This window comes from Crinia signifera, chromosome 6 (genome assembly GCF_055691185.1).
Source record: "Crinia signifera chromosome 6, ASM5569118v1, whole genome shotgun sequence".
Taxonomy (NCBI): Eukaryota; Metazoa; Chordata; class Amphibia; order Anura; family Myobatrachidae; genus Crinia; species Crinia signifera.
The window spans coordinates 27,629,594-27,643,523 of NC_139222.1; the positions used below are offsets into that span (position 1 = coordinate 27,629,594).

Consider the following 13,930-nt stretch of genomic DNA (forward strand, 5'->3'; position numbering starts at 1 on the left):
ACATAAACGTGTAAGCAGTGTCCCATGTGTATCATCTGCCTGCTCCTGCCGGGTTAATTGCTGGTAACAGCCAGGATCGACCCAGAGATGCTGGGTAAGGGCTCTAGGGGGATTGGGTGACAGCGTTGCCATCACTTCCATTAAGTGAAGGCCACCTGTGTCAAAAAAACAAAACAAAAACACCTGGTTTGTATACCCAATTATATACATGGAATATATGGGGAGGCATCTATAACGTATTACTCATCCAAGGTGTCTGTCATGAGTTTGACTGTGAGGTTTTAACAGTATTGCACAGGATATGAGAGAAAAGACGAAATATATTAAATACATATACCGGGAAAAAGACCATGATTTGCATCCCATATTTATATTATTGCAGTGACTGGGTGGCCAATCAGGCCTCTGCTGGAGACTAACGTGTATATAGTGTCCCTATCCATAATGATGGAAAGATACAAAAAATGATAATCATGGAATATAGTGAGAAGAAACAGGGGAGGAGGAATATTAATCATATTCATTTATATGGGTCAATGAGATGTGAGGCACACATAGTATGCATGTGATAAGATAAAAAAGTCATGTGGATAAAGCATTTGTATATGAAATGAGAATTAATCAATTCTCCTGACATCTAATAAAGGGATTGTGGTAGGACATGGAAACTCCAAAAAAGTGAGTGTCACTGCAAACAATCATAAAGTACAAGAAAACTCGAGAAGGAGAGAAAATCGAACAACTTCAAGGAGTTAAATAATTTGAAGTCCTAATGAGGTGGATAAATGGTGAAGTGGGAGAATGGGTGGGAAACGAGGTGAATATTATAAGAGAATCATGAAAAAATATATATATAATATAATGTGATTCATCGGAGGAACAAAATAAAGAATAAAGAACCGGACCTGGTGTCTGTATGGTATAGGGATTGTATGATATATGTCTAAGATAACTAGCTCAACTTCTGTCGATATGAGCTTATAATACATCACATCAGAGCAATACATGTCATGCAGATGGAGTGTGCGTCTTTATTGAACAGAGGTATAGTACTGTCAGCTGTTTATAACATCAGACAAGATCAGAAAGAGATAGTGAGCCATAGATTTATTTCTTAAAATTCTTAAAGGAAAGCGGAGTAACTATTTTCTTCATTTGGGCCCCGTGGGGTCATGGTATCCATCATGAATAGGGACATTTGGGGCAGGGACATTCTAGGTTATACACTACTCCCACTGTATTGCAGTTTATGTAGTTTTCAATTTTACAAGTGTGGCCAAATTTGTCCGTGTATTCTTGTTTTGGGATCATGACTGAGCATGCCTTGCATGATCCACATTTGTAAGAGCCAGTTTTTTGCCCGATAGGTCTTTTAATTTTATCGAGGTGGCTTTGGACCAGGATGTCCCTGAGATTTTTACTTCTCCGCCAGCTGAGCTCTATCCGATCCTTTAGGATGTCTGCGAGGTCTTGGTCCGTTTTGAGGATATACATGTGTTTGTCCAAAATGGCTTGTATCTGACGCCACTCCTGGCAGAATGTCCCAATGAAGCGTACCGGTTGGTCACCGCTATCATTGGTGTTTATAATTTTCTTCGGTACTAAGAGTTGTTCTCTTGTATAGGTGTTACTTTCATTGTAGGCTTTCCTGAGGCTTCTTTTACTGTAGCCTCTGTCTCTAAGGCGAGTGCTCAATTCTGAGGCCCTTTTTCTGTAGGTGTCATCCCTGGTACAATTCCTTCTAGTTCTCAGAAATTCACCCTTAGGTAGGCCTCTGATAACTGGTGGAAAGTGGGAGCTTGAGCTATGTAGGAATGAATTTGTAGCAGTTTGTTTCCTGAAAAGATCCGTAGTTAGGGAGCCATCATTTTCAATATTGATACGCAGGTCCAGGTAGTTCACGCCCTCTTTGCTCATCTCATATGTGAGGTGTAAATTGAGATGATTTTTATTCAAGATGTTAATGAATTGAACGAAGAGGTCCTTATCTCCCTCCCATAGGATGAGGAGATCATCTATGTATCTCACCCACAGTGGGATGTGGTCTGTGAATCTCTCGTTCTCCTCACTAAAGACCACCTCGCGCTCCCACCACCCCAGGTACAGGTTAGCGTACGTGGGGGCACATGTGCTCCCCATCGCTGTCCCCCGTACCTGGAGGTAGAAGTGCTCGTTGCACACAAAGTATATTTTTGTAAGTACAAAGTGTAATAGGCGGACTACCAGGTCGTTCAGATCTGTATTTCCATCCATCGTAAGGAAATATTGCACTGCCTGTAGACCATATTGGTGGTGGATACTCGTGTATAAACTTTCCACGTCACACGTTATGATCCAGGTGTCTTTACTGACAGTGACATCCTGAAGTTTATTGAGCACCTCCATAGTGTCCCTCACATATGACGGGAGAGTAAGAACGTATTCTCTCAGGTATGCGTCAACAAATTGACTTGCTCTCTCCGTCAGACTGCCTATGCCGGACACTATGGGACAGCCTGGTGGAGTTTTCTCATTTTTATGAACTTTAGGGAGGAGATATAGGGTGGGTATCCTAACCTCCTTGACCTGTAAGAAGTCCGACTGAGTTTTGGAGATGGTGCCCATGGAAGTTGCCTCTTGGATGATTCTGGAGTATAGGGACAGAAAATCTGAAGTGGGATTGAATGTCAGTTGTTTATAACATGTAGTGTCTCCCAATTGTCGTTGCAGCTCTTTTGTATAGAGTGTTCTGGACCACAAGACAACATTTCCGCCTTTATCAGACGGTTTTATGACGGTATCGTCCCATTTTTTAATTTCGTTGAGGGCTCTCCTTTCATCTGGGCTCATGTTGTTTTCAAATTGATATAGATGTTTACTGTCTTCTAATTGGTCACCATGACGACCACTACATCCCGGATGTGTGTTGATACACACACATCCGAAGACACGCCCCGACCCGCCTCTGATTGGCAGAGGGGGCAATACGCCGGGGGCTCGAGAAACGGCTACCGCCGTCATTGGCCCGCGCGTTACCAGGACGACCGCAGCTGCAATGCAGCAATGCCGGAGGTGTAATGACGCGCCCCGGACACGCCCCGATCCGCCGATGATTGGCGGACGGGAGGCAACATGCCGGGGCCTCGACATGCGGCCACCACCGCCATTGGCCAGCTCAATTATGACACCTCAGACTGGGAATAAGGGCTAAACATACTGGAGATGAGCCCTAACTCCACCATGATTGGCCATAGGTGACCATGTGCGCTAGTGGCGCGAAAAATGTCGCAAAACGTGATTGGTCCTTTTACTTCCATATGGGGTATTTAAACCCATACAATCCACAGGCAGGTTGGCCCTGAAGAAGCTTAACTGCGAAGCGCGTGCCGGCTAGCGGTGCGCAGGCAGTTGTGCTGTTTATTATTTTCTTTACCATTGCATTTTGATTTGTGTACTACAGTGTGTAACCTTGGAAGCCCTTATAAGGGCTCCAACGTATACCTGTACCTCAGTGGATATACCCCACCTTGGGATATCCAACTCTCCTTGCTACTCTCCGCCTGAATGCCACTAGTGGTGGTTGTGTTTCCACACTCCACCCTAGAATCCGTACTCTGAGCTGGTTCATTTACGTGCCGTGTCACTAGGTTTGGGGTTGAGGTCTCTCTGCCATTTGGGACAGAGGTGACACCCCATTATTTGACACCCCAGCTTGTGAGATACCTACTCCAGGTGACCTACATAGCACCTGTGATTCTGCATTCTTACAGTCAGAGAGGCATCAGTGGTGACTGTGTTTACCCCGGTCCACGGACGGGGACACACTCTACCCCAGAATCTCCATTATCAGCTGTTCAGGCACTGGGCCACATCACTATTGGTCATAGGGTCGAGGTCTCTCTGCCATTTAGACAGAGACGACACCCTATCATTAGACCCTAGTGACCCTACTGCCTGGCATATGTGCCTATTCTAGATATACACAGCACTCAAGATTCTGTTCTGTGTCATGGTACACTGATACATACTGAGGTCCTACCACATATAGAGCTATTGGCAATTTATAACTTAGCTCCTCTGGGTACCCCAGCTATTCGCTTAGCAGGTAGAGATCTTGGATCCACTGCACGAACTGGGGCATCTACACACTGACCAGCCTTTATACGTCCTAATAAACTTAGACACTTCTGCCTGCCACCTTAGTTTTAATATAAGTATGTTACCCTACCCTGTTATGTTATATGTCTTTTAACTATTTTTCGCAGCCTTTTATATAAAGTTAAATAAAAGTTAAATTTGACATACTTACCTTATCTTTACGGTGCACCCACACAAGGACACTCTTTCTCTTCTTTATCCTCATGCATTGCGGTGATGGCATTATGTGTAATGGGCATTGTTTAATTGGCATTACGGTGTGTGTGGCATTATGTTTAATGGGCATTATGGTGTGTGGCTTTATGTGGAATGGGCATTACGGTGTGTGGCATTATGTGGAATGGGCATTACAGTGTAAAATTTTGCAGTGCGCCTATGGCGCGCGCTGTCCCTGTTTCGGGTGTGTGTGGGGGGAGTTATTGTTTAATAATTGCTGCATACTAGATAGAGGGAAGAAGGTAGGGTGGGGAAACGATGGTGATGGGCCACTTGCTTGTGTTGCCCCCCAGGCTGAAAGTTGCCAGCCAGCCCCTGATTTCAGACCATGCACCGGGTTATGGTAGCTATTAACCACACCTTTATGCATCAAACGTACCGAATTTGGAGATTCCCCATATTTATCCTCTTCAGAGGATTTTAAGTCATACCTTGTATATCACTGGACGAATTATGTAGATGAAAACATAGAACACTGGGATCGTCCAGAACTTTTTTGGGACGCCTCCAAAGCAGTAATGCGAGGGCATATTATTGGATACGTTTCAAAAAAGAAAAAAAAGAGTCTCACAATCCGGGTATTGAAGCAAGCTCTCTTACCGGCTAAGTGTCTGCACAGGCTCAGCTTGCGGTTCAAGTCCCGATACAGCCGGCATCCTGGGTGCTGTGCGCCTTCCTCTCAGTCATCCTCTAGTCCTCTCAGCGCTGCTTCCCTCACCCGCAGAGACATTGTCCAGAATGGGCAATATTGGGCATCTTTGACCCCAATATACGGATGACGAAGGAAAGTACAAAACTGCTACTAACCATTTTGCAAAGCTGGATTGACCCTACACCACCACAAGACACCCTATTTCTAACTAAACTTCAATTTCTATTTAGGATGGATGTGGACATTTTTTTCCAACTATGGGATTCCTATATACCCACTCTCCCTCTCAATACAAGTGATACACGATAGCTTACAGTCTACAACATGGTACCTTACTAGGATGGCTGCCCAAGACCCTCCTGTTCTCTTAAATTAATGTCTCTACAAATTAACCATCAAAAACGTATTTGTTGCTCCTCTGATTTGTATGATGATTGGACCTAAAATATTAATGGTTCATGTTTTTATTTGTTATATTTATGCAATTTGTATACAATACGCAAATGCAACGTGTAAATTACCATGAAAAGCAATGTCTTAATAAAAAAGTGTATTAAAAAAAAAAAAAGAATAAGCAATAAAAATAAAAGCTTCTTTAGGATTACCTCCCTGAGGTAAACCCAGCTGAATTAAATAGTGCTCCAGCTTCCTGCTGGCACCAACACAAACTGAGGAGCTGAGCAGCATGGAGGCAGGGTTATAGGGGAGAGGAACCAGGCATCCTGGGAAACTTTCAAAGCTTTGCTGATTGGTGCCACGGTCCTCTGGTTCCGCCTACAACCCCGATGTCACCCTGTGGGAACCATGGAATCCGAAGAAGAAATAGACATAATTTGGAAGCCATAGGAAGAAGATATTGGGGTCCCCCAGGATAGAGAATGGGTAGGGGCACTTTCATCACCCACTCGGGACACAATGGCTATAAAATTCCAACAGGTACAGCTCTGTATCCTACATAGGGTCTATGTAACCCCAGCTACACTTAGGAAGTATGATCATAAAAAAAATGATTTATGCCCAAAATGCAGTATACAGCAGGGTACATGTATGCATAGGATTTGGCAGGGTCACAGGGGAAGGGGTTTTGGGGAGAAAGTCCAAAATATAATGGTCAAGGTGGGACTACCGGTAGAATATCTGGATGTAAAAATATGTATTTTGGGCATAAACCCACAGGTAAGGGCAATGACCCGTTTATACCGCTGGTGGAGAACCTAGCTGCTCTAGCGAAAGTAATAATAGCAAGGAAATGGATGGCGCATGAGGCACCGGATTTATACCACTGGATCCATCTGGTAAACCATACAGTAGATAATGAGAAGTACACAGACACCAACAGTAATAATGTAAGAAAGTGTCATCAAACGTGGGAGAGATGGACGCTGTCAGAATTCTATGAGGCTTATACAGGAGTATACACAACAATGCATATACATTACACAAATCCACACTATTACACAGGACCAGACACAGGAATAGCTTTATTATAAATGGCCGTATACAGAAGGTGAGATAGATGAGGCACAATGTAAGTTTAGTATAATGGGTATAATGGCATCGCTTGTCAGACATAAAGCACATATACACTGCACAGATATAAGGTAGGGGAAAGGATAGGATGTAACATCTTATCTCTGTATCAAACGGATATTGTAATTATAATAACAGAAATACTGAATAAAAAAAAAAAGGATATGGGCAGTAATTGGGAGGATGTTTGTATCCCAGGATGTAAATGTCCCAGGAGCAGCCTGGCTTTTTCTGGTATTTACAAAATATACATATATTTATAAAACATTTCCCACACTGCAACCATGGAAAAGGTTTCTCTGATGTCTAACAAGATGGAATTTATTGCTAAAACATTTCCCACACTCAGAGCATGAAAATAGTTTCTCACCTGTATGCACCCTCTCATGTGTAACCAGATTAGATTTTTTTGTAAAACATTTCCCACATTCAGAACATGAATATGGTTTATCACCTGTATGTACCCTCTCATGTATAACCAGACTAGATTTATCGCTATAGCATTTCCCACATTCAGAACATGAAAATGATTTATCACCTGTATGTAGTCTTTCATGTTTAACAAGATGTGATTTATGAGTAAATGATTTCTCACATTCAGAGCATGAAAATGGTTTCTCACCTGTATGTACCCTCTCATGTATAACAAGATTAGATTTTTTGGAAAAACATTTCCCACATTCAGAACATGAAAATGGTTTCTCACCTGTATGTACCCTCTCATGTATAACAAGATTAGATTTTTTGGAAAAACATTTCCCACATTCAGAACATGAAAATGGTTTCTCACCTGTATGTACCTTCTCATGTATAAGAAGACTGGATTTATCGCTATAACATTTTCCACACTCAGAACATGCAAAAGGTTTCTCACCTGTATGTACCCTCTGATGTATAACAAAACTGGATTTATCGCTATAACGTTTCCCACACTCAGAACATGAAAATGGTTTCTCACCTGTATGTACCCTCTCATGTATAACAAGATTAGATTTACTTGTAAAACATTTCCCACACACAGAGCATGAATATGGTTTCTCACCTGTATGTATCCTCTCATGTGTAACAAGATTAGATTTACTTGTAAAACATTTCCCACAATCAAAGCATGAAAATGGTTTCTCACCTGTATGTACCCTCTCGTGTTTAACAAGACCGGATTTAAGTGTAAAACATTTCCCACATTCATCACATGAAAATGGTTTTGCACCTGTATGTACTCTTTCATGTTTAATAAGATGTGATTTATGAGTAAATGATTTCCCACATTCAGAGCATGAAAATGGTTTCTCACCTGTATGAACCCTGTCATGTGTAACAAGATTAGATTTTTTGGAAAAACATTTCCCACATTTAGAACATAAAAATGGTTTCTCACCTGTATGTACCCTCTCATGTATAACAAGATTAGATTTTTTGGAAAAACATTTCCCACATTCAGAACATGATAATGGTTTCTTCCCTGCATGATGTCTCTGATGTAAAACAGAATCTGACTGATGTATAGAACTCTCACCAAACCCAGAACTGGATGATATTGTATCATCTTTATGGTCTGTACTGTGTGTAGTAAGGTCTGAATGATCAGAAGGTTCCTCATGACTAGAGGGACCAGATGAAATATCTGCACTGTGAAATGTTGGGTGTGTATTGGGGATAATGGGGATTTCTTCTGGAGAATCTTGTCTGATGTTCTTATCTTCTAGTATAAAACCTTGAGACACGATGAGATCTCCCTCCGAGGTATTCCTGCTTGTACGTCCATCTGTGGTAGGCAGAGTAAATATCAAGATATCAGAGGGAAGGCGCTTTGAAATGAGTGTGCCTATAGCCAAGCCGCAGTTAAGGCCCCCATACATTATGCGATTTGGGCACAATTTCACCCGATTCGGATTAATCGGCCCGTGAAATCGGCCCAAATCGCACTTGTAGACATCCCTTAAGATCCGATGCGCGGTCCCGTGCGCATCGGATCGGGGTCGGACGGGCTGCACATAAGATTTGCTAAATCTTATGTGCAGCCCAGCCCTGGAGCCGTGCGGGGGACGGCAGCGGGCGGGGGATGCCGGCTAATATAGAGCCAGGCAGGGGGAGGCTGCATAGGGAGCCGGGCAGGAGGAAGCTTAGCTGTTGCGGTGAGGAGACAGCGGGATCAGGGGGCCGGGCACTAGGCAGGGAGAGGGTGCTGTCGCTGGCTGCCGGGCAGCAGCGGGAGCCGAGAGAAGCAGAGCACTTGAAAAAAAAAAATGCCCATAGAGAGAACTAGGAAGCCATTGATTGGCTGAGAGAGGTCTCAGCCAATCAATGGCTTCCTAGTCATCTGTATGGGCATTTTTTTTTTTCAAGTGCTCTGCTTCTCCCGGCTCCCGCCGCTGCCCGGCAGCCAGCGACAGTCTTCTCCCTGCCCGGCACCCTGTCCCGCTGTCATGCAACAGCTTCCTCCTGCCCGGCTCCCTATGCAGCCACCCCCTGCCTGGCTCTATATTAGCCTGCATCCCCCACACGGCTCCATCCTCCTGCAGCTCCCCGGGGACTGCATATGATAAATCCATGCGATTTATCATATGCAAACCTTGGCACATCAAGTGCCTAATCGTGTGTCCCCCTCCAAGGGAGCTGGTGGGGAAATCAGGTCCGACTTGTCCCTAGGACAAGTCGGACTAATGTATGGGGGCCTTTAGAGTAAATGGGTAGTCACTCCCAATCGTAAGAAAGAAAGGTCAGGAAGGGTAAACTGCGCTAAACATACATTGAAAACATAAACAAATAACATTTAATAGGTGAATTGCAAAATTAAATTCATAAAATTGTGTGCGCTTAGTGCAATGACATGAGCGTGTAAATAGTCACCCGTTATGTATCCGCCAGTACTGAGGAAGTCCAATATGTTATGGTGAAGGATTGGCGTCCAGTGAGTGAGGAGAAGTTTTCTTCCTGATTTTAGGACAGTGTCCTAAGGGAGGTGGCGTGCCTCCCAACCAGTTCTTTGCCACGGTGGAATGAGAAAAGGGATGGTACTTTATCCAAATGGTGGTAAACCTCCGCTGGAACAAATGGCAATCACTTGTTGTATGGGTAGGGTGGCTATTTCTGTAGATGAAGGCAAGAACCTACGCATTTCGCTGCTAGAATGAAGCTTTTCAAGGATGTCTTGCTGGAGAGAGGGCTGGGTTTAAATACCCTCCCTCTAGTTGTGATGTCATACACCTGTGGCTAATTCATTGGGCGGTATTCAATGTGAATACCAGCGACGTGCAGCGAATCCTGTTTAGGATTCTCTGCACATTCGCCACTGCCCGCCACGTTCCGGAGCCTCGACGGCTCCGGTATTCAACGAGTCAGGGGCTCACTGTCCCTGACTGGCGAATTTGTGCTCCTGCGGCGATGCCGCAGGGAGCCTTAGGATGGTGGCAGGCAGGGAGATGGAAGTCTCTCTGCCTGCCCCAGAGCGTATGTGGGGGGGGTGGGCTCCCCGGGTGCCAGGCAGCACAGGCTGCCAGCAGGGGACCGGTTATATTCACTACACCCGATAATGATCGGGTGCAGTGAATATATGAATATCTAATGTGCGGCTCGGCTCCGGCGCCCCCTGCTGGCTGCTGTGTAAAAAAAATATATATATATATATTTTTTTAAATTAAATATATATTCATGTGCTTACAGCACATGAATAAAAATAGCATGCCCCTCCTCAGAATAAAATTCCTGATTTTTTGACACCAAATGTAAAAAACAAAACACTTTATTTTAAAAGTTCACATTCCACTTCCCCATAAAAAGATAGCGATTGCTACTCGGTGAATCATGGCGAAAAAAACCTTGAAATGTATTCGCCATCTGCTCATTGAATAGGGTGATTCACCGTTTTTGTCAAAAATTCGCCAAACAGCACAAATTCGCCATAAAAACATGGCAAATCAGGCTCATTGAATACCGCCCATTATCTCAATGTCCGTGCATATACATAAAAACATTAACAACTTATTTCTAGTTAAGCAAGAGGAGACAAACTTACTTAATGCTTTTGTTCTTACGTTTTTTTAAAATGTGAAAGCGTTAAAAATGTATTTCTTAAACGGCGGCTAATAACACCATATACCCAGATATCCGGGAACCCTGTTAGTACAGGGTTTCCGGCCAGTGGCGCGTACACAAGACTGACACAGGTCTAACCGGGCTGTGGAGCGCAGACGCTGTTTGCGTATACCGGAAGTGCGCAATGATGTGTGCGCTCCACTGGCCGGGAACCTTGTACTAACAGGGTTCCCGGATATCCGGGTATATGGTGTTATTAGCCGCCGTTTATGAAATACGTTTTTAACGCTTTCACATTTTAAAAAAACTTAATAAGAACACAAGCATTAAGTAAGTCTGTCTCGTCTTTCTTAACTAGAAATAAGTTGTTAATGTTTTTATGTATATGTACGGACATTGAGATAATGAATTAGCCACAGGAGTATGACATCACAACTAGAGGGAGGGTATTTAAACCCAGTCCTCTCTCCAGCAAGACATCCTTGAAAAAGCTGCATTCTAGCAGCGAAACGCGTAGGTTCTTGCCTTCATCTACAGACATAGCCACCCTACCCATACAACAAGTGATTGCCATTTGTTCCAGCGGAGGTTTACCACCATTTGGATAAAGTACCATTCCTTTTCTCCTTCCACCGCAGCAAAGAACTGGTTGGGAGGCACGCCACCTCCCTTAGGACTCTGTGACAAAATTCTAAAATCAGGAAGAAAACTTCTCCTCCTCACTCACTGGACACCAATCCTTCACCATAACATATTGGACTTCCCCAGTACTGGCGGATACATAAAGGGTGACAATTTACACACTCATGTCATTGCACTGAGCGCACACAATTTTATGAATTTTATGTGTTTGTTACAAATATTTAATTTTTTTTATTGTATAACTGGATTTTTGTATGAATCTACCATTCGAACCCCTTTCTCTGAGTCCAGTCCGGTGACACAGCTAACCTTGGGATGTAGGAGGGTCCGCAGGAGCCAAGGCACCCATGCTGGAAAGCTTTTCCCCTGGACACAGGCTCCTCCCCTTCCGCATCCCATCATGCTTCAGTTCAACTTAAAAAGCACACTAGGATACACAACTCAGTACAATGCCCGACATCTTATATGCACAATCATATAACCATAACATGACACACATGAACATTATGACTTACTGAGCGTAGGGGAGGGATCGCTGTGTCACCGGACTGGACTCAGAGAAAGGGGTTCGAACGGTAAGTTCTTACAATAATCCCCTTTTCTCTTTCGTCCAGTCCGGTGACACAGCTAACCTTGGGACGTTCACGAGCCGGTACTATGGGAGGGTACGCTCAGGCTTACAGTTCTCATCACTGTCCGTCCGAATGAAGCGTCCTCCGACTCAAACTCATGGAACCTGTAAAATTTGGTAAATGTGTGAACAGAGGACCAAGTGGCGGCCCTGCACAACTGCTCCGCTGTAGCCCCATGACGCACTGCCCAAGAGGAAGCAACTGACCTGGTGGTATGTGCATTGATTCGAGAAGGAACAGGTCTACCAACCCTGGTGTAAGCAAAGGCAATCACTGACCTTAACTGCCTGGCAATAGTCTGCTTAGAAGCAGGCCACCCTCTCTTATGCACATCATACAGAACCAACAACAGATCTGTTTTGCGGATGACCTTTCCACGTAAATTCGCATGGCGCGAACTACGTCCAACTTCCTTAATTTGTCCCTATTTTTAGCCCCTTCTGGAAAACACCGGGAGCACAATCTCCTGGTTTAAATGAAAGGAAGTAACTTTTGGCAAAAACTTTGAAATTTTCGAAGCACAGCCCCATCATCAAGAAAAATGAAATGCGGAGATTTACAGGACAAAGCTCCCAACTCTGAAACACGTCTAGCCAAAGCAATGGCTAACAAAAAGATAAGTTTCCAAGAAACACACTTAAGATCGGCCGACCTTGACGGCTCAAAAGGTGGGTTCTGTAACACAGACAGAACCAAAGATAAATCGCAAGGCGCCACCGGCTGCCTATATCGGGGTTTTAACCTGGTAACACCCTGTGAGAAGGTTTGAACTTCAGGTAAAAAAGCTATCCTTTTCTGAATGAAAATGGACAGAGCAGAAATCTGTACTCTTAGAGACTGCAGACCCAATCCGGTGGAGAAAACATCCTGCAGGAAATCTAGCAATCTAGACACCTTGAACCTTGAGGTGTGCACTTTTTGACGCTCACACCACCTGATGTAAATCTTCCAGACTCAATGATAATTTGCAGCTGAGACTGGCTTCCGAGCTCTAAGCATAGTCTGCATAACTGCCTCAGACAGACCCTTCTTTTTTAATAAGGAGGTCTCATAAGCCAGGCCGTCAAACTGAGCCGAGCTAGGTCCAGGTGCAGAAAAGTCCCTTGTTTTAGAAGGTCCTGACGAAGAGGAAGGGGCCAAGATTCCACTGATAACTTCAGAGTGTCCAAATACCACGACCTCTTGGGCCAGTCTGGTGCAATCAGAATGGCTTGCACCTGTTGAGACTTTACTCTTCTCAAAACCCTCGGTATCATTGGGAATGGAGGAAAAATGTAGACTAGGTGAAAGTGCCACGGAACCGTCATGGCATCCACCGCCCAGGCGGTTGGGTCCCTGGTCCTGGAACAGAATCTCAAAACCGGACATTCCTGGATGCCATTAGATCCACATCTGGGATGTAAAGACCATTCCCCCTCCAGCAGGTCCTCCCTGTTGAGGAAATCCGCTTCCACATTCCGGATCCCCGGAATGAAGACAGCAGACAGAACCGGAATATTGATCTCCGCCCAGACAAAGATCCGTGAGACTTCCCGCATCGCCAACACGCTGCGAGTCCCGCCCTGATGATTCAGATAAGCCACAGCCGTGGTGTTGTCCGACTGTACTCTGATTGGAAGGCCCTTCAGACAACCTTCGGCCTGTTGGAGAGTCTTCCAGACTGCTCGAAGTTCCAAGATATTTATTGGAAGTCTGGATTCCGGTTTGGACCATAGACCCTGCAACCGATGGTGAAGGGCAACCGCCCCCCAACACCTGGAACTGGCGTCGGTCGCTATCATCACCCAGTCCCAAGAGCGCAGTGACCGCCCCAGTTGCAACGTCTCTATGTCCGTCCACCAGACTAAGGACTCCTTTGTCTCCTGAGAGAGAAGTAATCTTTCCTGTTTCATGGTTTTCGCATTCCCTGACCAACAGGAAAGGATGTTCCACTGAAACATTCTGGAATGAAACCTGGCTGAACAGAAGCATCTCGAAAGTCGCCACCATCTTGCCCAGGAGCTTCACCCTTTGCCAGACTGTAGGCCTTGAAGCCTGCAGTAAAAGTAGTACTAGCTGACGGATGTCCCTTGCCTTGGACTCTGGA

The 13,930-nt window shown here is 44.6% G+C and overlaps 1 protein-coding gene across 1 annotated transcript in view; it reads right to left on the reverse strand.

The window, feature by feature from the left end:
- Positions 1–6,489: 6,489 nt before the first annotated feature.
- LOC146010156 (uncharacterized) overlaps positions 6,490–13,930 on the reverse strand; it is a 213,030-nt gene continuing 205,589 nt past the window's right edge. Inside the window, exon 5 of the mRNA XM_083151117.1 lies at positions 6,490–8,300. Coding sequence (XP_083007243.1) covers positions 6,793–8,300 — 1,508 coding nt within the window. The 3' untranslated portion in view covers positions 6,490–6,792. The remainder of the gene's footprint in view (positions 8,301–13,930) is intronic.